This window comes from Miniopterus natalensis, chromosome 13 (assembly GCF_054644295.1).
Source record: "Miniopterus natalensis isolate mMinNat1 chromosome 13, mMinNat1.hap1, whole genome shotgun sequence".
In the NCBI taxonomy this organism is placed as follows: Eukaryota; Metazoa; Chordata; class Mammalia; order Chiroptera; family Miniopteridae; genus Miniopterus; species Miniopterus natalensis.
The window spans coordinates 61,651,470-61,673,771 of NC_142093.1; the positions used below are offsets into that span (position 1 = coordinate 61,651,470).

Sequence of the window (22,302 nt, forward strand, 5' to 3'; positions counted from 1 at the left end):
GTGGGAGCCTGTCGTGTGTAGAGAGGGTGGGGGCTAGGACACCCCAGTGACCGTGTCCCAAGGTCCAGGAGTGTAACCTCGGGACCTGTTTCCTTCCTGCTCAATGCAACCCTGCCTGAGAGCCAGGTGTCCTGAGAGCTGCTGTGGGGGTGATGTGTTTTAGTGACAGCATGGGGTCCCCCATGCAGCGGCCTGCAGCTGGAGCTCCTTGGCCACCAGGAACTGGCTTCTCTTGGGATTGCAGGGACTTGGCCCTTTCCCTCCCCAACGTTACCTGAGTGAGGACCCTTGCCTTTGCCCACCTCCCAGAACTTCCAGCTTGCCGCCAGCGCCCAGTCTGCTGGTGCCCACCTGGGTGAGCTGCATTCCCTGAGGAAGAGGAGGCGCCTCGTGGGGAGGCGAGAGAGACAGCTTGCGCACCTCAAGGGGAAGCTGAAAGATAAGGACTTGCACAAGGCCCGCATGGAGGTGAGCCCCAGCCACCTGGGATCCCTGTCATGGACCAGGGAAGGGGAGCCAGCGCCTCTCCAGCTGACCCTTCCCTGCACTCAGCCTGTCTGTGGGACCCCCGAGGGCCTCCCCCTATTAGTGGGAGGAACGGGGTCGGGAGCATGGTCAAAGGGCCCTGGTTCTTTTAGAATTTTCCTTCTCCTGCTTCATGGCCCAGGGACGACCTGTCTATTCACAAATTATTTTTCTAAGACTTCTTGCAATTTCTGTGACTAAACCTTGGCAGGACTGTTTCCTCATCTATAAAAGACAGATAATTGTACTACTTCATGAGGCTCTTACAGTGAAATACCTGGTGTTCGGCAAGCCCCATGTTAAGCTCTCAGTGGTTAGCCTACTCTGACAGCAAGGTCTGGGTTCCTTCAGAGGAGGGTTTCATGGCTGAGGGGGGACAGAGACTGAGACCCAGGCTAGGTTACTTGACACTTTGACCACTCACCCCAACTGCATCATGTCAGCAGCTGGTTCCAGACCCTGGTTTCCGAAGATTTGGGAGTTTTGCTCCCTTTTCAGATCCCAGGGTGTAGAGGCAGTGTGAGTGAGCTGGGTGAAGTCAGGGTGCCAGCTCACTGAGTGGGCCTGTTGGATCGGAAGAAATCATCACCATTGCCAGCCAGGAAGCTTTGGAGGGGCCTGAACACAGATCCGGGGAGCACAGGCTGTCCTCCCTGCCCGGCGGCTGCAGGCTGAGACCTCAACATACTCTCCTGCTGCACATAGGCCTTGGGGTCCCTGGGCCAGGTGACAGTGGGTTGGGGATGGCTGTGGTCCAGGCTTGTTTCTCCCACCTACTCAGAGTGTGTCTGGTCTCCCAGGAATGTTAGTGACACACTTGCCCTTCCCCTGTGAAGAAGGCACCCTGGGTGCTGTGCCAAATCCGCCTTGCCCGAGCAGAGTGGGAGTGGGAGGCCAGCTCTCGGCTTTGTCCTGGAAATGGTCCCCTGGCCCTGCTGGTGGCAAGAGCACAGATCTCAGCACAGACAAGCTCTGGGACATGGCCCACATCATGTCCTGGAAATGCCACAGGTGGGAGAGTCGTAGTGAGCCATGCACAAGCTCCCCACAGCCCTGCAGATGTCAGCAGCCCTCCCTGCATCCCTGCTTGGCCAGATGTCCTGTGTGAACCTCGAGGCCCTGAGGGCAGGGTCAGGGTCTCCAACTGCGTGGCTGGGGCCTGGCGCACACAAGGCGCCTGGTGGTCACCACACAAGTCAAGTAAAAACCCCTCTCTCGGCAATGAAAAGCCTGGCAGTCTAGAGAGCAGGAAAGGGAAAAGCTATGAGGTTTTGTCTCCTTGGGAATGGTGACAGTGTCCCTGTGACGGGCAGCAGAGCAGAGAGCGAGCATGATTGTCAGTCACGCTGGCTCATGTCTGTGGACACCCACCACGCAGGGGCCCTCCTCCAGGTTCCGGGAGAGCCACAGATGGCCCGGGGACCTGCTCAAGAGCCTGGCCAGGGTTGCCACTGAGAAACACATGAAAGGGAGAGGGTGTCCATACCACGTGGGAGGAAAAGGACTCGGGGTTCAGGGCCAAGTCAAGGTTAATTTTGGTGAGAAAAATGAGCTCAGATTTCCTTGTTTTGTTTTTAACCTTCAGGCAGCTTCTGTGTGGCTCCTAGTCTGGTTTACATAAGTTTAAAACAACTAGAGCAGCGAGCGACCCAGCCTGGGGAACCCTAGGCGCAGTGGGAAGTGGGGTGCACAGCACGGTCCCTTGACTTCCCTCTGCAAACAGCTGTCCCACCTCTGCTGCCAGGGCACAAGCTGGAGGACACAGGCAGAGAGAGATTGCCTGGGAGGGTCCTCTCGTCCCATGTTTTGTCATTGGCTGAAATTCCTGAGAGCAAAGAGCAGACATGCAGGTGCCAGGTGCATCCTGAGTAGGGTGAGGGCCAGGGGGCCCTGTCTCAGCCCCCCGGAACAGTTACAGTTTCCTGGGGAGTGCTTGCTTCCAGAGGCGGTGACTTAGCCGGGCACAGTCCCAGCTGTCACCCCACTTGCTGGGTGTTGGGCAAGCCTTGTCCCCATCTATGAAAGGAGTGGTGGTCTAGGTGTCTCTGAGCACCTCGCACCTGGTATCGTGTGGCTTAGGTGGGAGCTTAGGTGTCATTTCTAGTGAGTTTATCCTGGCAAATCCCTGTCCACAGAGGCGGGCCCCTGGATTCGATCCGTGCAGGGAGGGACTGGGTGGGTTGTTGGCAAGGCAACTAGGAGCTGGGTTAATGATGGGGCCTGGGGTACAGTGGTCACACACTCGTTTTTGTTGTTGTCAATCCACCCCTGAGCAGTGAGAATATTTTTTCCATTGATTTTTAGAGAGAGTGGAAGGGGGTGGGGTGGGAAGGAGACAGAAACAGCAATGTGAGAGAGAGACGTCAGTTGGCTGCCTCCCACATGTGCCCCAACTGGGGATTGAACCTGCAACCCAGGTATGTGTTTTTGACTGGGAATTGAACCCAAGATCCTCTGGTGCACAGACCGAAGCTGGAACACTGAACCACACCGGCCAGGGCATGTTCACACACTCTTAAGAAATCCCCCCAGTGCCCAGTGCCGGAGCCCACCGGCAGAGTCGAACGGTCCTGAGGAAGGGGTGAGGATGGAGAAAAGACAGACACAAAAACGATGGGATCGGGAGGACTGCTTCTCATGACTGCTGCAGCCCCGAGTTTATTTTCCAAGCTCAGTTTACACCCACGCTGTTGTTTTTGCTGAATAGCAACCCCCCTCCCCCCCCCACATTCCTTCCCCTTGCCCGATAGAGTAATTCCTTTAAGGACATATGAATGTTCTTTCAGAGTAAACATCCTGCCTCCTGCAGGAGCTCAGACCTTGGTAACTACCTTTGTCTCGGCTTCTAATGGAAACTTTTTGGGGAGGATCGAGTCCTTGGCTTGGTATGTGGCTTGACTGTCCCTTAACCCTTCAGGCCAGGGCCAGCTTCCTCATAAGCCTTTCTAGAATTTATGGCCGCAAGCTAAATTAATATCACCTTGGTGCCTCAAGGTCTGGGTCAGGGAGCAGGAGAGCACATCTGCGGCTCACCGAGGCAGCACCTCCGTGCCTGGGGCCACAGCGGCTCCCCACAGCCCAGGTTTGGGAGGGAAGATGTTCTGTAGGCTTGGTCTTCCTGCCCATCTAGCCCTAGGAGATGGGGTCCCAGCTCCACTCACCCTCTGGCCAAGGCATAGTCACTCACTGCACCCTGGGCTTCCAACAGCTAAAACCTTCTCTGTCATCTTCAATAGAAGGTGCTCAAGATATATTTATTGATTTCAGTCCCATCCTTAAGATTTCCAAGGCATACCCACCCTTAACTGAAACAAAACAAAACCATCCCCATTCTGCCCAGTCCCTCCCCAGCTAAATCAGCCCCCCTCTGTCCCTGTTGGGAGGAAGGGACACCACTGCTTCCTGCATTTCCCCGCCCTCTCTGGCTTTCCGCACCCCCCCACTCAACCACAGCCAGGCTTGAGGATCAGGGCTCATGTCCAGTGAGCACTTCCAGCCTCCCTTCCCCACCTCTGTGTGGCCTGGACCCCTCCACCCAAGCTCAGCTGTCGAAATGCACGGGCACCCTCCCCCAAACCTGCGGAGCTGTTGCTAAGCTGCAGTCACCACCCACCCACCCAGGAAATTAATCCGGAGCCTGTGAACCTTGGTTCTTCTTTCTCCCTGTGCCACCCCATGGGTCCAGGTGCTCCCCACCTGCAGAGCCCACCTCCCCATCTCCCAGCATGCCCCTGGCCTGAGGCAGGTGTTGGGAGAGTGAGTGTGGCTGCGGCGCTGGCTTCGGGTCCTCTGCTCAGATTGGCCCAGTGCCTGCCCGGGAGCCTTAGTATCGCTAGTGCAGAGGCTCCACAAATACCCGGACTGGCCACTCTGCCTCCATTTCCTCTTGTTCACACTGGAGCAGCCTTGCTAAGCTCCTCAGGCATCTCTCCAGTGCTCTTAGGTAAACTCCATACTCTCCCCTTGCCTGGCACTCACCCTCCTCCGGTCCCCAGTGGTACTCTGCTCCAGCTACAGTGAGTTCCCGTCAGGTGTCCTGGTGCCCACTGAGGCCTCCTCCGCCCACCCCACCTCCCCCAGTGCAAGGCCAGCTCGGGCGTGTGGGCCAAACTCTGCAGGCTGCATCCTCCAGCCTCCTGCTTCACGCTTCCTGTTCACCCCTTACCTCTAAGCATGGTCACCATGTGGCGTTGTCATGATGCATCTTCCTGCCTGTCCCTATGCACACCATGAGCTCCTTGAAGAGAGTGTATTCCTGGCCTTGAGTTTGAGTCTCAGTGCCAGCATGTGTCTAGCTCAGGGATGGCTGAGCTGCACACTCAGTCCAGGGGTGAAACCCGGCCAGCGCCAGATCTTATGAGTAAAGGCCTATTGGAACCCAGCCATGCCCATTTGTTCACATATTGCCTGGCCGCTTTTGCTACACCTGTAGGGTTGAGTAGTTGTAAAAGACTCACGACCTGAAAAGCCAGAAGGATTTACGCCCCGGTCCTTCACAGACGCATGGTCTGGCCCACAGCGGGCACTCAGTGAGGCCTTGAAAATGAGCAGTGATAGCAGCTTATGGAGCTGCTTCCACATGCGGGGACCGTGTGAAGCTCTAACTGCATCATCACACTGAAGCCTCCTGGTGGCTCTATGAGGTTCAGCAGCCACTGTACCTCTCCTTTTCAGATGAGAAAGCTGAGGATTAATAATTTACTCAACATCAGTTGGTAAGGATGTGGCCCTGGCAGTGAAGCCCATCTGACTGCCTCCAGGACCGTGGCCTTGCTGAATAAGGCAAACATGGGTGGGGTCGTGGAGGCAAAGGTGGTGCAGCGAGAGGAGAAATGAGGGTACTCGTCGAGGGTAGGGGCGGCCACAGCCTCGTTCACACACCTTGATCTTGTGTTCCACTTGGGACTTTGAGTTTCTCTCTCTTGATCACTTCTAAGGCATTTAGGTAAAATTAGGTACACTAAGAAGTGAGAGCAGGATGGGACTGCTCTTTGGTTTATGGTTCAGTCCACCACGCTGCTCACAGGTGAAGCTATAAACAGGCCAGTCTTCTATGAAGTTTAATGGATGGCAGCAAACCCGGTGAGCAGGTGGAGCTTAGTGAGGGGCGATCTCCGTCCCCTGAGGACACCTCTGGGTTGGCTTTCGGTTGTCGTGGACACCTTGGACATCCCTGGGTGCTGCGGCCTAGGGCGTGGTGAGGAGAGAGTTGTTTCTTTGATCTCCCCCTGGAAAACGAGGGTCTGTCTGTTGCTTGGTAGATGGTTGCTCGGTGATTGTTTTATAGGGACAGGAAGTGATTGTAATGGGCAACCCGCCTGTTTGCTGGGCCTCAGGCACCGAGCGCGGGGCATTTCACGTGCATTGTCGTGTCATATCTACACACATCAGCCCCTTTTTCATGTCCATAGTGGGAAGGAGGGATCCACAGTCCAGGGACCTGTACTTGCTTCAGGTCCCACAGCTAACCATGCACGTGGCAAACCCAGGAGTCAGAGCCCATCAACCCACGTTCCCAGTCATCACTCCCAGTCACCATCAGAGCTCTGGGCCACTCAGGATCCAACTGTCAGGCCTGACCTGTGACTTCCTAAATGTAGCCCCTCAGCTGTTCGCTGGGCTAGGTCAAGCCTAGCATCCCGTTCAGTTGGGGTCAGGCCCTTGGAGGCAGTGGCCGTGAGCAGCTGCCAGAGGTGTGGCTCCTCCCTCCTGCAGGTCTTTAGGACTCAGGCCTCTTCTTGGGGTCTAGTCTCTCACTTCTGAGGTGGTGGGGTTTGCGAAGCAAGTTTAGATGTTTCTGTTGCCCAATTCATGGTGAAGATTGATGCCGCCAGAAAACTGAGACATATTTGAATAGTAACTCTAAATCATTTTGTTCCATGTTGCATTCTGCTTCAGGACACTTGTCCATCCCTGCCTGTCTCCAGATCCTCCAGGGCCCAACTCACTTGCCACCTCTGATTCTCCCTCATGGCGTGATTCAGCTGACAGTGTCATTGAATGCTTCTGGGAGGCCCACGAGAACAGAATAGTCCTGCCCTGTGGGACTAGCTGGCGGGGGGTGGAGGGGTGGCGGACAGGCCTGCTCAGTGTTGCCTCATAGTGGGCACTCTGGGAGCCCAAGCATCTGACACAGTGGGTGGGACAGAGAGGAGTTGCAAGCACTTCTCAGAGGGAGCAACTCTGGCTGGGTTTTGAAGGCTGAGTAGGAGTTAGTTGTAAGGATAAAGGGGCAAGCTGTGCTATGGGAGGTCAGGGCCTGAGAGTATGGTGGTTGGTGCGAGTACTGGTGAGTAGACTGGCTGGAGCACAAGGTGAGAATGCTGGGAGCAGTGGTCAAAGAGGGAAAGCTGGGCCTTCTCCCTGCTTGGAGCTCCTCTATGTGCTCCAGCTCACATCGCTGAGTAGTTGGGGCTTCTTACCCATGTGAGCTCCCTAAAGATGGGTTGCAGGCAGCTGAGGGCAGTGGAGAGTACACAGGTCTTCAGCTCCGCAGCCTGAGTTCAAGCCCCAGCATTATCCCTTGCTGGCTTTGTAACTTGGGGCTTATTCCTTAATTTACCCAAGTCAGCCTCTTCATGTGGAGGAAGTGACTGTCCCTGCCTCCCTCTCAGGGCTGTTGTGAAGAGTGAATGAGGCAGGGACAGAGAGCGCCTAGTGCAGGGCCAGAGACAGGCAGAGAGAGGGTACTCTGGTGAATCCAGAGTCCTAATGACCAAACCCTTCCTGCTGCCAGGGTCTGATCAGAACCATGTCCACTGATGGTAAGGTGCATGGTTTCCCCTCTACCAGGAACCCTGGATTCTGGCCCACGCAGGGAAAATGAACAGGTGGTGGGTAAATAGGAGCTACCGACCACTCCCAGTTTAGAACCTGTGAGTGGGGCAAGCCTCGGAAAACTGCCCACTGAGAGAAAGGGACAGGATCCCGTGTATGCATGTTTGCAGACTGTGAAGGTGTTCAGGGGAGACTCAGTCCCCCTAATTTCCTGAGTGGTGAAGGCAGGGCTCCGGGGTTAGGGAGCAGAGGTGCAGGAATGAGCTGAATGGTTCCCCCATGTGCTGGGCACCTGGGACAGGAGTGAGTCCAGCAGACACTTCCTGTGAGGGGCCTGCAAGGGACAAGTCTTTGTCTTCCACACCCAGCATGTGCCTGACACATAGTAGGCCCGTAGTACTTATTTGTTTGTTGTGTCTTACAGACTCCTCGTTTCCAGGAAACTGCGGAGAGCTGCTGGTTTCCCAAGGGCGTGTGTAAAATATTCAAATAGGAACCGTGTATTGAACGAAAGCTTGTCTGAGTAGCCTTTTTTTCCCAGGACCCAGATCAGTGGAGTGAATGTTGAATAGAGACCTACACTCAGCCCTGAAACCCGGGAACAACTCAGCCACACCACTTTGTCGTTAAGGAACCAGGTTCAATGAAGTCCTCTTCTTGTCAGCAGGTGCACTTGTCCAACCACAGAGGTTACACATGCCAGGCACTCTCACACCTCGGCTGGCAAAAAGGGGACACTGAGGAAGTGTTTCCTTCCTGGATTTAAATAGCTTCTTGATTCGGGGATTTTTTCATAGAGAAATTCCATTGGCTTGGCCTCGTGAAAAAGGTTCAGGGGCTCAAAAGTAGAGACAGACTTTTCCTATGGTGGCAGTTTTATCCCTAGGTTGTTGGTTTGGGTCCAGATGCCTGGAAGGACGCTGTCATCACAAAGCAGGGACTTGAATCTGACGGTTTCGTGTATGTTTTTGCTGACCAGGGGCTGGTACAAGATAACTTCACGTTGATGGACACCAAGTCCATCATGAAGGAGCAGCTGGCTGTGGCTGAGGCCCAGCTTGACGAACTTTACCAGCTGGGGGAGAAGAACTTGAAGCTGACACAGAAGCTGCGGGACCTGGAATTGGTATTACAAGCTGTTGTGACCCATGTAACACAGATTGGGGCAGTGTCAGGTTATGCGGTGCCCTGCTCGGATTTTCAGCTACTGGGTTGGTGCTGCTGCTGACATGCTGACCCACTGACTGTGGGAGACGCTTCCTAAGCTCAGCGGCTTGAGTGGGCACCACTTAGGGTCCCCCAACCAGATAGGGCTTGACCACTGTGCAGCTTTTCTGTAAGGATGGATGTACATGGGTGTCTGTTGCCAAAAGGGTTTCTGCTGGTGTGCGCGATGCGGGCTGAGCTGTGGTTTGTTAGTCCCATGGCCTTTCCGAGTGTGTTAGGCCCAAGGCCTGCTCAGGGCCTTCACAGCTGCCTTCATCACATTACTTGCTTTAAGGCCTGTGCTGTAGCTACTTTGTTCAGACACCACTCAGTTAGAGACCTCAGGTGTCTTCATCACCCAGGTCCCTGGCTCAACATCTCTTAGTGGTTGTAACTCTCACAGCTGGGCCTTGCAGGAGTCATTTCTGTGCAGCTGTGTTTTAGGAAGTGAGCAGGTGCACGGAGGCCCTTCATCTGGGGGAATGAGGGTGGATGCACAGGGGCTGGGGTTTGTCCAGGGGGTGCCCCAGGCTGCATCCTCACGCCACCTCTCTTCCTGCATTAGGACCAAGATGCACACAACAAGCGCACCGAGGAGCTGCTGGAGGAGAGCACAGTCCTCATGACTGCTCAGCGGGGGAGCTCGAGTGAGTCCGCCCACCTGGGCCGGGCGCTGGAGCAGCTGCCCCAGGACGCACCCCTGTCAGAGGGTAGGCCGCAGCCCCAGGTGCCCAGGAGCCAGCCCAGCTGTGGTGCCTCCCTCATTCAGGGAGCTGAGCCCTTGGCTCTGAGTCTTATGTGTCAGCCCATCCTCACGTCAAGGACATAGGATTCTATTCAAGGGTCGTTTAGAACTGTTTCCTCACAGCTCTCCCCAGGAGAACATGAAGGGTCTGGCATGCAATACAAAGTGTTGCCAGATTTCTCACTTCCCATATGGACAGTGCCAGGAGCTCACAGACTACAGCAAGCTGACTGCAGAGAATGTCTCAGATCTACCCATGGGTGACTGAAAGCTCTGGAGGGCAGGAGACATCCCAGGGGTGACTAATCTTCACTATAAATGTCCCCTGGGCATTATTTCCTCTGTTCATTTGCATAATTGGGCAAGATGGATGCTGTCTGTTCTCTGTCTCCCTGGGTAGGGGCTGCTAAGTGGCTGCTTCTCAAGGGACCCAGGCCTCTTTCTCTCCCTCTTGTGTCTGTGCCCTGCCCAACACCCCCGACAGAGGAGGTGTTGAGTTGGCCAGGGGTAGGTGGCTGGGGGGTGCCAGTGCATCAGGAAGCCTCAGCGCCTGGCAAACAATAGCCAGTTCCTGGTTTCAAAGATAGCAACATGCACCTGAGGGTGCAAGGAATGTTTTTTGAGAACTTTACAGAGCAGGAAGGCTCTTGGCTGGTTTGGGGAGGGGGCTGCTTTTTCAATTCTGATTAAGAGTCCTAAGCATAATGGAAAAGCTGGTGAAAGCAGCTGGATATTTCTTCTCTTGCAGGGGTCCCATCAGTTCCAAACCTAAAATCAGTTCATCGAACTATCTATTGATCTGTGTGAGATGTTAGTTCTTTCTGTGGTTTATGTGGCTGCAGTCCTGGGGCCGAGGAGTCCCTCAGGAAAACAGGGAGTCCCTCGGGGTCTGGGAGTTCAGGTTCATCCGGGAGGACCCCTGCCCCTTGGAGGAACACAGAGGTGGTGCCAGCTGGCAGGGACCATCTCAGACCCAATGTGTTTCTGTAAGAGACCAGGGTGGCTGGTGGGGCTGGAAAGCCTCACTGACTCAGACTGGTCAAGGTAGTTTGTGAGCCCCTCAGGTCAGTGGCAGTGATTTATTCTCCGCGTTTCCCACTTCTACTGCTTCTCTGGAAGCTCATGAACAAAATGGAATGTACTTGTGCGTGGGTGGTATGGTGACTTTTTGAGGCAGAAAGGCCTGGCCTAGAGTCCTGGCTCCTCCACTTGTTAGCTAGGCGACCCCTTTTAAAGCTGTTTTCTTATCTGCAAAATAGGGGCAATGAAGGTGCCTTACAGGGTTGCTGTGAATATCCTCTGAGAGGAGACAGCAAAGCACACGCTGTGCCTGGCCCACAGGCACCAACAAAAGAAGGCTGCTCTTATCGCCCTGCCTTAGTAGAAGATATCCCATTGCCCTGGTTCTTGGGGTGCTCATGAGCATAGCACCCAGTAAAGAACCATTGGTTGTCTTCCCAATAAACTGCTGTCATCATAATAGCCTGAGGCACTGGCTTTTATGGGAGAGGAAATGAGGCTTGCAGTGAATTCCATTGTTGTACCTGAAGAACCTTCACAATTATTTCCAAGAGTGCAGAGCTTCGGGTGAGACAATGGAAAAGCTTGGGGTGGGCATTGGTGATGGTTGCAGGACAGTGGGAATGTATCTAATGCCCCAGAACTGCTTGTTTAAAAGTGGTTAAAACGGTGAGCTCTGTGTTGAATGAATATATTTCAGCACAGTTTTAAAAAATGCTATTTTCAAAGTGAATGCTGCAGAGGTACTGTCGAATGACGGCAGTGTGTGGATTACAGGTGTTTTAGTTGGTTAACATCATTTGTAGCCTTGTCAGGACGAAGCCCTTCACGTGTCTCATTGTGTTGATGGTGCGTGTCTGTGTGTGGTCAGCGCTGGGATACAGTCAGGACCATGACGGCTCATTTGCTGCACTGCTGAGCTGCCTGCTACTGGGGTTTTTAGCATGTTTTGGCTTTTTGGGTCTGCACTGCTCTCCTTGGTGGGAGATGAGAAAACAGGGCAGGATGCAGACACTTTTTTCCTTGTGATGGTCCAGAGTTGCTGGGCACACGCATTTTGTTTCCAGCTTGATGTGCCTGCTGTGAAAGCCGCCCCTGTGTTCTTCCAGCCCCTAGGGTGGTGAAGCAGCAGCAGGTGGAGGTGCCGCACTATTAGCAATACAGTGTGATAGGCTCCCAGGGCTGAGCATGTGGCATGGAGGGACAGGCAAGGGAATAACCCTGAGCCCTCCTTCGAGGGCTTTCATATACATTCATTTTTTCTTCATGAAAAAGCCCAGGACTTACCTAAAGTCACGCACCTGGTGTGGCAGGAAGGGGCTCAGAACCCCCATACTCCTTGGATCTGTGCTCCCTTTTCTATTCTGCATTTAAGCTGTTTAAAAGCAAAGTAAAGTTTTCTATCTTTAACTTATGTTTTTATCTTGCTTCGGACTCTTAAAGCAATTTAGATATACTATGTCATTCCTTTTCCAATGTAATTGTGAAATTACAAAATGAAATCTCTGTCCAAAGGACCTTATATGGGGATGGCAAGTACTGGGCATATGTTCCCCATGGCCTCTACCACCCCTGGCGGACATAATGGTCAATTATTGTGCCCCTCCCCGCCCCAGCTGAGTTACCCAGACTCCCACCACTCAGAGCTGGCACAGAAAATGACATCTGTTTGCCATCTCTGTTAGCCCCTGAAATCCTTGACTTGACAGTCAGGTTAGAACTTGGTAAAAGTGGTTCCAGCAGTTCCATGGCCTTGAACTTTTGCATTGGCTTCTTCACTGTCACCTGCTTTCCTCCTGAGCTCTGGGTCGCCCTCCTGGGAGAGATCAGCTGAGCCAGCAGGGGGCCATAGTGGTCTGAGGAACCCTCAAGTGCTGATCGCAACAGCACACTGTGAAAAAGAGAGGGTACCCAGATGACCTGTGGGAGACCATCCCAACCCCTCAAGCCTAGGGCTTGGGCTGATGGCTATCTTGAGCCCGGGGACAGAGAGGGGAAATGGAGGCCCCTGGAATCTGGGTTCTGACACAACTTTGAACTTCAGCCTCCAGGAAGTCTGAATTTGAGCTGAAGGAATGCAGCTCCATCCACATCCTGAAGCTGGAGGAGGGCCAGAGCCTCCAGAGCACCATCCAGGGGCTGCAAGACACATCCCTGGCACTGCGGAAGAGCAGCCTCAAGTGCAAGGAGCTGGAAAGGGAGAACCAGCAGCTCAGCCAGAAGGTAACCATGGGTGGTGTCTGGAACCCACGGGCAAGCAGGTGGCCAGGTGGAGCCCCCAGGTGCTGGTGAGGCTGCGCAGCTGTGAGAAATGCAGAATCCAGGGCAGCCACAGGGGTAGCAGAGGGACAAGGGCAATTAATCCCTGAGAAGAGTCAGGAGGCATCGTGATGTGTCCCTGCAGCAAGTGACCAGACAAGATGGACCTCTGTGTGCCTTGTTGCCTTCATCTGTGAAATGGGGTTGACTATGGACACACCTAATAGGTGGTGTGAGGGTCGTGTGAGTTAGTGTAGATGAAGGGTCCAGCACATGGTAAGCGGTTAATGGAAAGAGAGCAGCACCCTGTTCAAGATCCCTCAGTGGGCGTTGGATAGGAGTAGTGATGGGAGACGCGCACCTGAGTGTGGGATCATTGATGGGCCATTTCGGGGCACTGCTGCGGGTGAACAAGGTCCGTGCTCACTCTCCTTCCCATCGGTGGGATGAGGGGGGAGGTGGTTTAACTGCATTTCTTTTCTGGACAGCCCCCGGGTCTCCCCAGCAGTACAGTGCAACACGGACATCTGGGGAACAGGCTTGGTCCTACAGTCAGGAGGACCCCATTCCCACAGCAAGGAGGGCTGGGAGAGGCTAGGATGGCCTCCTGTGCTGGCCACTCTGGGTCAGGGGATCAGTTCCTACAGCCACACCGGGGATGGCAGGGCGGCACTGTGGGCTCTGCACACAGCTTGACCACATTCTGGATGAGGGAAGGGCAAGGGAATTCTTGCTGACCACCTTGTGGGACTGGTGCTTTCAGGTGTCTGGGTGTCTGTCCTAACCTACCCATGAGTCCCGCCAGTGTCATTTGCTGAAGCTGCATCGGCAGCAGGAAGGACACGGGCTACAGGCAGGAGACCTGGGTCCAGCTCTGCTGGCACTTTATCTCTGGGTGAGGCTCAGGGCAGCCCCTCCTGTGGAGTGGTTTGCCCGGGCCTCCCGTGGGACATCCAGGGTTCCATGACTCAGTCTCCTGTCCCCTTGAGGCATTGTGTGCCTAGCAGCACAGTAGCTGGCAAATAGTTTGTCCTTTCTCTGTGGGACAGTAGGAAGCCTGCCTCATGCCGTGTCCCTCGGTGCAGCCCGCACAGGGAAAGCCCCTGGACAGTGTGGGGTTCTTAGGCTCACGTGGGCCTGGCGCAAGAAATGTCTCTAAATGGCAGACCAACCTCGGCTGAAATAATAAGAATTTTCTGTTAGAAAGATGAGACCTCCGACTCGGCGGGTCCTCCCGGGTCTGCTGCAGAAGGCCTGTGATGTGACCTGTGGCCCAGCGCCCGCAGGCCCGAGAGATGCCGCTGATGCTTCTCCTCCCTCAGTCCCTCCTCTGCACAAGCAGGGCTGGTGGTGGGTGCCGTCACCCTGGCACGACTCCTTAGCCCCCCATGTCTCGGGCCCACCCATGCTTCCTCTCTGCATCAGTTCCCTGGTAGGACACCATATGGTCCTGCCACAGCCCTCAGGAGCCATGTCTTGGCTCAGAGTCCCTGGTAGAGAGGCAAGGCCACAGTTCCCAGACCAGAGCTGCCCTGTGCCAGGTGCCAGGAGCCCTGGGAAGGTGGCCGTTGCTCTGTGGAGGGCTCCTCCTTCCATCCTGCGGGCTTCCCTTCCTGCTTGGCCCACTTGGGACTTGGCTTCATCTGTCCTGACCCAGCAGGGCTGGCTGTGCTTTCTCCCCCGAGCCTGGCAGGTGACTAGTCCCCCTTAACATGGAGTGGATGGTGCCTCTCGGCCATCAGCTAAGTACCGCAGGTGACATGGCCCAACACTGACCTTCCTGGGAGAGGGAAGGCACAGCCTCTGACAAATCTAGACAGCATGGCCACTCTGGGAGTTGTCCAAGAAGGAGGAAAAAGGGTCAGCCAGGACACTGTAGCCTGGAGTCCCTCCCCTCTGCTGCCAGCTCTGGTCTCCCACCACTCAGCGTGGCACCCAGGTTGTAGGCTCACTTTGGTCTGAATGTCTCTAAACCTTAGTTCCCGAAGTTAACATCCTTCCCTGTAACTCAGGACACTTCTGTGGACCTTAGAGAAGGTGCCATTCCCTCATCTAACCACATTGATGTCCCAAGAGTTCATTTCTTCAACGAGGATCCCTGGTTGTCAGAGGAAGAGAGGCAGCCCCTTGGGGGCCTGTCATGGGAACAGTAGGGCAGCACAGGGGCTGATAGGCTGGCTCTGGGAACCACAGCCTCACCCCATGAGCCCAAGTCCGGTGCTTTGGGAGGGACGAGAAACCCTGTGGGGCCACTCGCATCTCAGCCAGTGAGCTCTCCAGGGGAATGGAGTCCTTTGGGGACAGACAGCAACAAAGGCTCCAGTGCAGGGCAGAAAGGATCAGACAGAAAGGTGGGGTTGGCCAGCAGTGTGGGTGTGACGTGGGGCAGCCACATCTCAGACCAGAAGCAACAACAGTCAGATACACAAAGGCTGGAGCAACATTCTTTCTCTGGGAGGGAAGGGGTGGAAGGGTGAGCGAGGTGGGGGTTGGGGGCATACTCCACAGGCCCCGGCTGAATGACAGCAGGGCTGGGGTTGGCCCACCACTGTAAATGGAGCTCGGCCACATCCTCACTGTGGGGCTTGGACAAATTACTCGATTTCTCTGACCCCGTACCCTTCCCTGAATGATGGCTGGTGACAGTTGTCCAGGGCCTTCCTCCTCAGAGCCACTCTCAGGTATGGGCCCTGCCACTGAGGAGATGCTTGGTTCTCTGCTGAGTCCAGGCCTTATGCTAGGAAATTGGGCAATGATGAAGAACGACCAGAAAGACGTTTTTACTTCTGAGAAAGACTCAGACACGTGGCATGTTGTAGCGCATGTTGCCATTGGCTCTGGCTGGGTGAGGCTCCCCCGTCAGAGAGTCCCCAAGTTGAGGCAGGGGGCTTGGTATGCTGACAGGGAGATGTGAGGACATGAATGGGAGCCCCAGTGTGCCCGGCCCTCCCCACTCACGGGGAAGAAGCGAGCCTGGCTGCTGTTTCCAGAGGAGTCTGGAGACAGAAACCTTTACCTGTGAGAGAAAGGCAGGGTGGCCCTCCCCCAGACAAGAGGGCAGAGCTGACATTAGAACAGCCATCTTTCTGGGAGCCTGGTAAAGCTACCTGTGCCATCCACACTCCAGACAGGCGAAGAGAGTAGGCTCCTGGTCCTGGCTGCCCACTGGGCCACTGGGGGTCTGAGAGACTGACCCCAAGAGGTTTTAATTCGTGTCCTGAGGTCTGGAGTCCTTAAAGGCTTTGAGAACCATCTTTGACTTTGGAGATCCAGTATTTAGAGCAGTCACCCTAAACCCGCAGCATCAGGGTCACAAGTCAACATGCAGATTCTTGGGCCCCAGCCCCAATCGACTATGTCAGAAGCTCTGGTGATGGGTGAGGGGACCGAGCTCTCACAAGGGATCAGCTGTTGCCTCCTACTTGCGGCCTGTGAGCTGTGTGCTGAGCACTTCACACTGACAGAGGCTCCTGATGATGCCTGTTGCTTGCTGGCCCTGTGTCAGTTATGGAAACCCACTAGTGGTCACATTGGTAGCAGGAAGCAACCCTTTCAACCACCTCCCAGCTGGTGATGAGTTTGGTGTCAATGGGAAGGACAGCAGCATGGGCCTCACCTGGGAGTGGAACCTCAGGTCCCGCCCTGGCCTCCGGAGTCTGAGTCTGTGTCCATCATGTTGTTGAGGTGTCAGGCACAGTGTGAGAGAAGTGCTGATCTTGGCCGTTCATGTTCAGGGAGGTTGGGCACTGGTGGGTCCCAGCAGAAGAACTTTTTGCGGGGCTGGGGACTGGGCCATTGTCCAGGCAAGATGGAAGGTGGTGTGGCCTGTGGCAGGCAGTGGCCTGTGGAGGGGGGAGCCACATGTAGTAAGAGGACAGACCTTGGGGACACATTTACTTGGAGGGTGAGAGGAAGGAGAGACATGGCAGAGGACCACTCCGAGAAGCTGGGTGAATAGGAATATCCCCAACCAGGTGGAGTACCTCCAGGATATCCAGTGGGTGTGGCTGCTGGCCCCAGGACATGTGACCTGGCTCCAAGGATAGTAGTAGACAGGACCTAAGATGGAAGCAGAGAGAGTGAGGAGTGGTGAGCTGGGAGGGAAGCTGACCAATGGGGGCCAAGAACTTTTTCTCTACCATGAGCTGAAGGTGCAATCTGTAGGCTGAGAAGAAGTGGTCAAGGGTATGGGGAGGTCACTGCAGAACAAGGCCTGATGTGGGGAGGTGGCCCAGTGATGCCATCAGGAGCCAGCTTGTATCTCCCTGCTCTTCGGGCCTTGGCAGTGGCTGTTGGACCTCCCCAATGTCAGGAAGAAGGTCTTTCCTTGAGAAAAGGCCTGTTAAAGCATCTGTGGGGCTGACAGCATTGGGATTTCTTTAAATTACACTTCACTTCATAAAACTAACTCTTCAATGGGCTTGGTCTTTGGCTCTGCAGATTGAAGAGCTGCAGATGGAGCTGCAGAGAGAAAAGCAGAGCAGCCAGGATTTGGAGATCCTCAGCGAGGAGCTGATGGAAGATAGAGAACGATTGCACAGCGACATGGAGATCCTAAAGTCTGACAAGGCCAGACAGGTAGGTCCTCCAGAGCAGACAACTCCCCTGGAGGCCCTGCCTGCCAGAGGAAGAGTCCAAGACCATTGTCATGGCCTGGTAATTTATCAGTGACCCACAGGGCTCTGGTTTCCTCACTCAGCTGCAGCTCAGACAGCAATTCTCAGCCACAGCAGGGTGCTGGGGGCAGATGTTGCTTCCCAGGGACACTGACCATCTTCCTTTTGATAGTCATGACTTGGAGGAGGGAAGAGGTGCTCCTGGCTATGCTGGGTAGAGGCCAGGGATGCTGCTAAGTGTCCTGCAGCCTATGGGTCAGCCCCACAGGACAAAGAATGAACTTTCTCCAAATGTCCAGTGTCACACTGATCACCCTGGCAAACCTCCAGGGCTAATTTGCCTCCCACCACAAGAAGTCCCAGGGTAGGCAGTCCAGTGGTGGGACAGCATCTCAGTGAGGCCACCAGGAGCCAAGCTTCTCTCTCTGTGCTCTGCTGGTCTTGGCAGAGTATTGTACCTCCCCCAAAAATGGGCAGGAAGAAGGTAGGGGGTGAAGGTACAGAGGGAAGGTCTCCCCAGGACTCTCTATCAACATCTCATTGGCCAGACCCGACACATGACTAGCCCTAGCTGCAAGGGGGGCTCAGTATCAAGTACTTAAGTTTCAGCCTCTCTCATGGTGCTGAAGAGGGTGCTGACAAGGTGCTGTGTATCATCCCAGGGCAGGCGCAATCCCCACCCTGATCTGGCTTACAGTTTAGAAGTCAGAATGACAGGTGACAAGCCAGGTAACTTCAGATGTGTGCTATTGAGGGAATGTGCGAGAGTCCTGGGAGCACCTTGCTAGGTGCAGGACATTTAGAATAGTGGTGCAGGGCTTTTCTTATGAGCTGACACACACTGAGCCCTGGAGGGTGAAGAGGAGCCCGTGATGCTGAAGGCCAGAGCTTGGAGGGCGGTGTGTGTTCAAGGCAGAGAGAAGGTCACATGCAATGTCTGTGGGGAGAGTGTCTTAAGGAGATGCCACAGGGGTGGGTCAGCTCCTCGGGCCCCTGCCGACCAGGATAGAAAGAACCGAGGGACATCACTTTCACTGTGTTAAGTAGGAGATGTAGTTTATGTTTCTAAACCAGCCTGGCTGTTGTGCATGTGCTTGACTTTGAACTGTCTCAGTGGGGATCTCCGTGCCCTTCACCTTGTGTCCATATCAGGCCTCTGGGAAATGTTAGAACTTCTGTCGGGTCCACGGTGGCGTGGTCTTTCCAGGCCTACACTTTAGTCCCCTAGTTTGGACCCAAACCCCTGAAATATGTTCACACAGCTGCCTGTGTCTTTTTCATTGTGTTTTCTTGCAGATTGATGATCTTGATCAAATAAGGGTTTGTCTCAACGAACTGGTCCGGTCTCTGCGGCAGAGGTCCCAGGTCACCAGTGAGGCCTGCATGAAGGACATCAAGAAGGGGAGCAGAGACCTCCACCAGACGGTGGCAGAGACCAGCACCAGCCTCAACAAGCTGCAGTTGGTGAAGCAGCAGCTGTACCGGGACCTGGAGCAGATGACCGAGCAGGTGGAGCAGGTGGCGGAGCTGGAGAAGGAGAAGGAGAAGCTGGCCAGGGAGGTCTCCTCTCTAAAGACAGCCACCGACGCCCTGGAGTGTGAGAACCAGGGCCTGATACTGGAGAACCAGAGGCTGCAGCAGACCCTGGAGAGCAGCAGCCAGAAGCCACAGGCCCAGGAGCAGGAGATCGGGGAGCTGGAGGCAGAAAGCCAGGCCCTGCAGCAGGGCCCGGAGGCCCAGCAGCTCGCCACCAAGCAGCTGGGGAGGCCCGAGGAAGAGGCGCAGCTGGCAGCAGCTTATGAGGCCCTGCTGCAGGAGCACACGTGCCTGGGCTCGCTCCACGAGCACCTGTCAGGGGAGTACGAGGCCCTCAAGGACGAGCATAGCCGCCAGAAGACACTGCTGCATCGCACCCTGGTGCTGGTGCACAAGTCCCAAAAGGATAGGTGCGTGCCGGCTGCTGGCGGGCAGACTGGCGGGCTCCCCTGGGCTCCTGTCCCCCCTTCGCTCTGGCCCCTCGAGTTTCCTCTGGACCTGCTGCTTCACAGTGAATAGAAGTACATCAAGCTTCACCTTCAGCGGTGTGGCTTTTGTGCAGCTGGAGACAGGGGCAGGAGGGTCCCCAGGGGGAAGGGTGTGCACACTACTCCCAGCTCAGGGAAACCACGTGTCAGCTTTGGGGGCCCTGCTCCCCTGAGGATTCCTACTCCCTCTTCCTTTTGTCTCCAAACCAGGAATGTCGGGGGACGTTCACGAGCTGCCTGTCTGCAGTGATGTGCTTCCCTAGCTTCCCAGGCCTGTTCTTCCCTGTCAAAGTCTCAAAGTCTGGGCTTTTTCTTTTTTTAACTTTTAATTTTAAAAACTTTTGAATAGATAGGAATACACAGAATAGTGCAGTGAAAGCGCTGTATGCCATCACCAGCTTCAGTCCTTGTCAACACTGCCTTTCTCGGTTCATTGTGACCTCCTCTCTACCTCCATGCACCTTTTCTTTGGGGTAAAACTGATGTATGTTGAAATGCATAAATCTTAACTTTGTGCTCCTGACAAATGGGGGCTTTGTGTGCATGCAGTCCGCCAACATGACCCGAGCTCCTGCCGGGCAGATCCTGATTGCGCCAGGCCCCGGGAAGGTGCAGCAGGACCCAGAGCCTGGGAGAGGTGGATGTGCATGGGACTCAAAGGCGGGAGAGGGGGGATCCCCTCAGACACCTGGAGGAGTGCAGGAAGGAGCTGTCGTCCACACATTGTGCTTGTGAGACGTCCCTGCTGACGGTGTTTCCTGTGACTCTGCCTCACAAGACGTGAAGCAGATGCTGGGTCTTTAGTGGGAGCAGCTGAAGGGCAGGAGTTTCCCTCGCAGGGATCCAGGGAGGCCGCTAAGCCAGCCAAGCCTGGTGAGGGCATCTGATGATGTCGTGAGCCTGGGGGTGATGACACTCATGTATTCACTTACCTAGCACTTCCTGTTGACTCTCTTTGGGACCTTCCACCCCCTTTTCCACCCAGGTCTCCATCCTTCATGGGTGCTGGCATGTCTGCTCCTATTAGGCCTGCTCCTTCCAGCCAAAATGAGCGTCATGAGCCTCTTGGCATCTCCATCTCCTCCTCCTCCCGCACCCATACTGTGTTCACGTGATGCTTAGTGAGCATCTACTGGATGTGGGTCCTGTGTCTGGATGTGGCGGGAATGCACCCAGCTGACTAATGATGGGAAACTGGTGTGGTGCCCACCCCTCACCAGGTGCTTACAGGCCTCATCCTTAAGGTCCTGTCATATTTATAACAGTGTCATGATATACCTAATGTCCTGTTATATTTATAACAGTGTCATGATGTACCTAATGTTATATTTGTAAGTGTCATGATGTGTTCCTAATGTCTGTTCAGACTGGGACGGTTTGTGCAGGTGGAATCTGACTGGCTCTGAAGGAGGAGTTCATTGCTGTTTTTCCTGTAGCTTCTTGCTCCATAAAACATGCGGACCTACTGTGCTACTCTGTAGGTTTCGCTGGTTGGAAAGATAGCTAGAGACCCCTTGGTATGTCTGCAGCCGCGCTACAGGTTTGTGGTGCAGGTGCCTGGAAGGCAAGGATGATGGCTCTGCATTCATTCCATTTGACACAACACGGACACTCACTCGTTCCCCAGCACACGCTGACTGATGTCAGACCCCGTACTAGGGATTCAATGGGAGCAAGACTCACTCAGTGTCTTCCCTGCAGCAGGGCAATTACTAATGGTTGGAATATGCTTGACCAGTGTGCTTGTCCAAGACACAACTGGGAGGCAGGAGTCGGGACCCTAATGGTCCATGGCCCTCTTTGTCAAATGGGGATGAGTTTTTCCAGAATCGTTAGCCTGGATGAGAAAGATCACCACCCTGCAAGCCAGGCAGAGCCCACCCCCACTTTTCACCTCCCACTCAGGGCAGCCTCTGCCCGTGGCTAAAGGCCATATGCACATTTGTCTTGAAACAGCCGCCTGAGCTGGTTTCCGAGTTTGAGTCTCCACAAGTGTTGGCTCCAGGCATATGGTACAAGGACAGCTGATAGGGGGTGGGTGGAGGGCTGCAGATGACTCAGTCAGCACCTTGGAAGTGGGGAGCTCCCAAGCCATCCCTGGACTTGGAAGGTTCCAGCAGGCAGGAAGGTCAGCCTGGGGGAGAGCTTCCTGAGCCATCCCTGGACACAAGAGGTTCCCTGGACATGAGAGGTTCCAGCGGGCAGGAGGGTCAGGCTGTCCCTGGACACTAGAGGATTGGCCAAGGGCTGGTCAGGGCCTCCCTCTTGTGCTCTACTGCCCTCCAGAGACACTGTTCTGTAATGAAGATTGAGGCAGGAAGAAAATAAAAGCCCCAAACTGAGGGGGAAGTTATGGGGGAGGTTAAGGGCTGGATTGGCAGTGCCTTGAGGAGCAGGATGTGTCTGTGTGTGTGCATGTGTATGTGCAACTCGCCCCTGGCAGCTGCTTGGGCCCCACCAGGCAAGCCTCCGGTCAGTCGTGGTGTTCTCAGCAGACTAGCAGAGGGAGGCTGCTGTGACAGGGACTAGAAGGGACCACTGAGACACCTCAGGTGGGAGGAGGAGAGCTCAGCTCCGCAGCTGGAGGAGATCCCCCAGAGCTGGCCCCAGGCTGTCCCAACTGCCATTCTCCCATTTCTCAGCTGCCCAGGCCCACTCCCAGCCCATCCGCATCCCCCTCAGCGCTGCAGAGAGAAGCTGCTTTTGGGAGGCTCTGAAGTCTTCTGGGGTGTCTGTTCCTAGTGGGTGTGTTCCCTCCACAGGCATCAAGACATGGTGAGACATGGGGCGGCGCTGGGGCAGCTGGAGAAGCTGCTGAGCGCTGAGCGGGAGGCTCTGCAGCTGGAGCAGAGGGTCAACGACAACGTCACAGACGAGAACCGGAGGCTGCGGGAAGAGCTGGACAGGTAACTGCCCCGCCCCACGCAGCGTCGTCTGCCAGGGTTTCATTCAGACCAACTCACTCAGCACCCGCTGAGCAAAGCTCCAGAAAGTTCTCTGGTGATGGTATATTTTTACCAACCCTGTCAACTGCTGGATGGTAAGAAGGTAAAAGGGGACGCCAGCTGGTGGCTGGGATAGAAGGACTAGGGACACCTGGGATGGTGCCCTGTCTGGGCTTGGACAGCCT

The 22,302-nt window shown here is 55.0% G+C and overlaps 1 protein-coding gene across 1 annotated transcript in view; it reads left to right on the top strand.

Annotated features, from left to right (window-relative positions):
* The window catches only part of LOC148091734 (protein Daple-like), a 58,557-nt gene that overhangs the window by 14,852 nt on the left and 21,403 nt on the right, over positions 1-22,302 (top strand). The window contains 8 exon segments of the mRNA XM_087823791.1: positions 310-468; positions 8,282-8,428; positions 9,074-9,218; positions 12,318-12,496; positions 16,973-17,110; positions 18,445-19,094; positions 20,158-20,283; positions 21,935-22,078. Of these exon segments, the coding sequence (XP_087679917.1) occupies positions 310-468; positions 8,282-8,428; positions 9,074-9,218; positions 12,318-12,496; positions 16,973-17,110; positions 18,445-19,094; positions 20,158-20,283; positions 21,935-22,078 (1,688 nt within the window).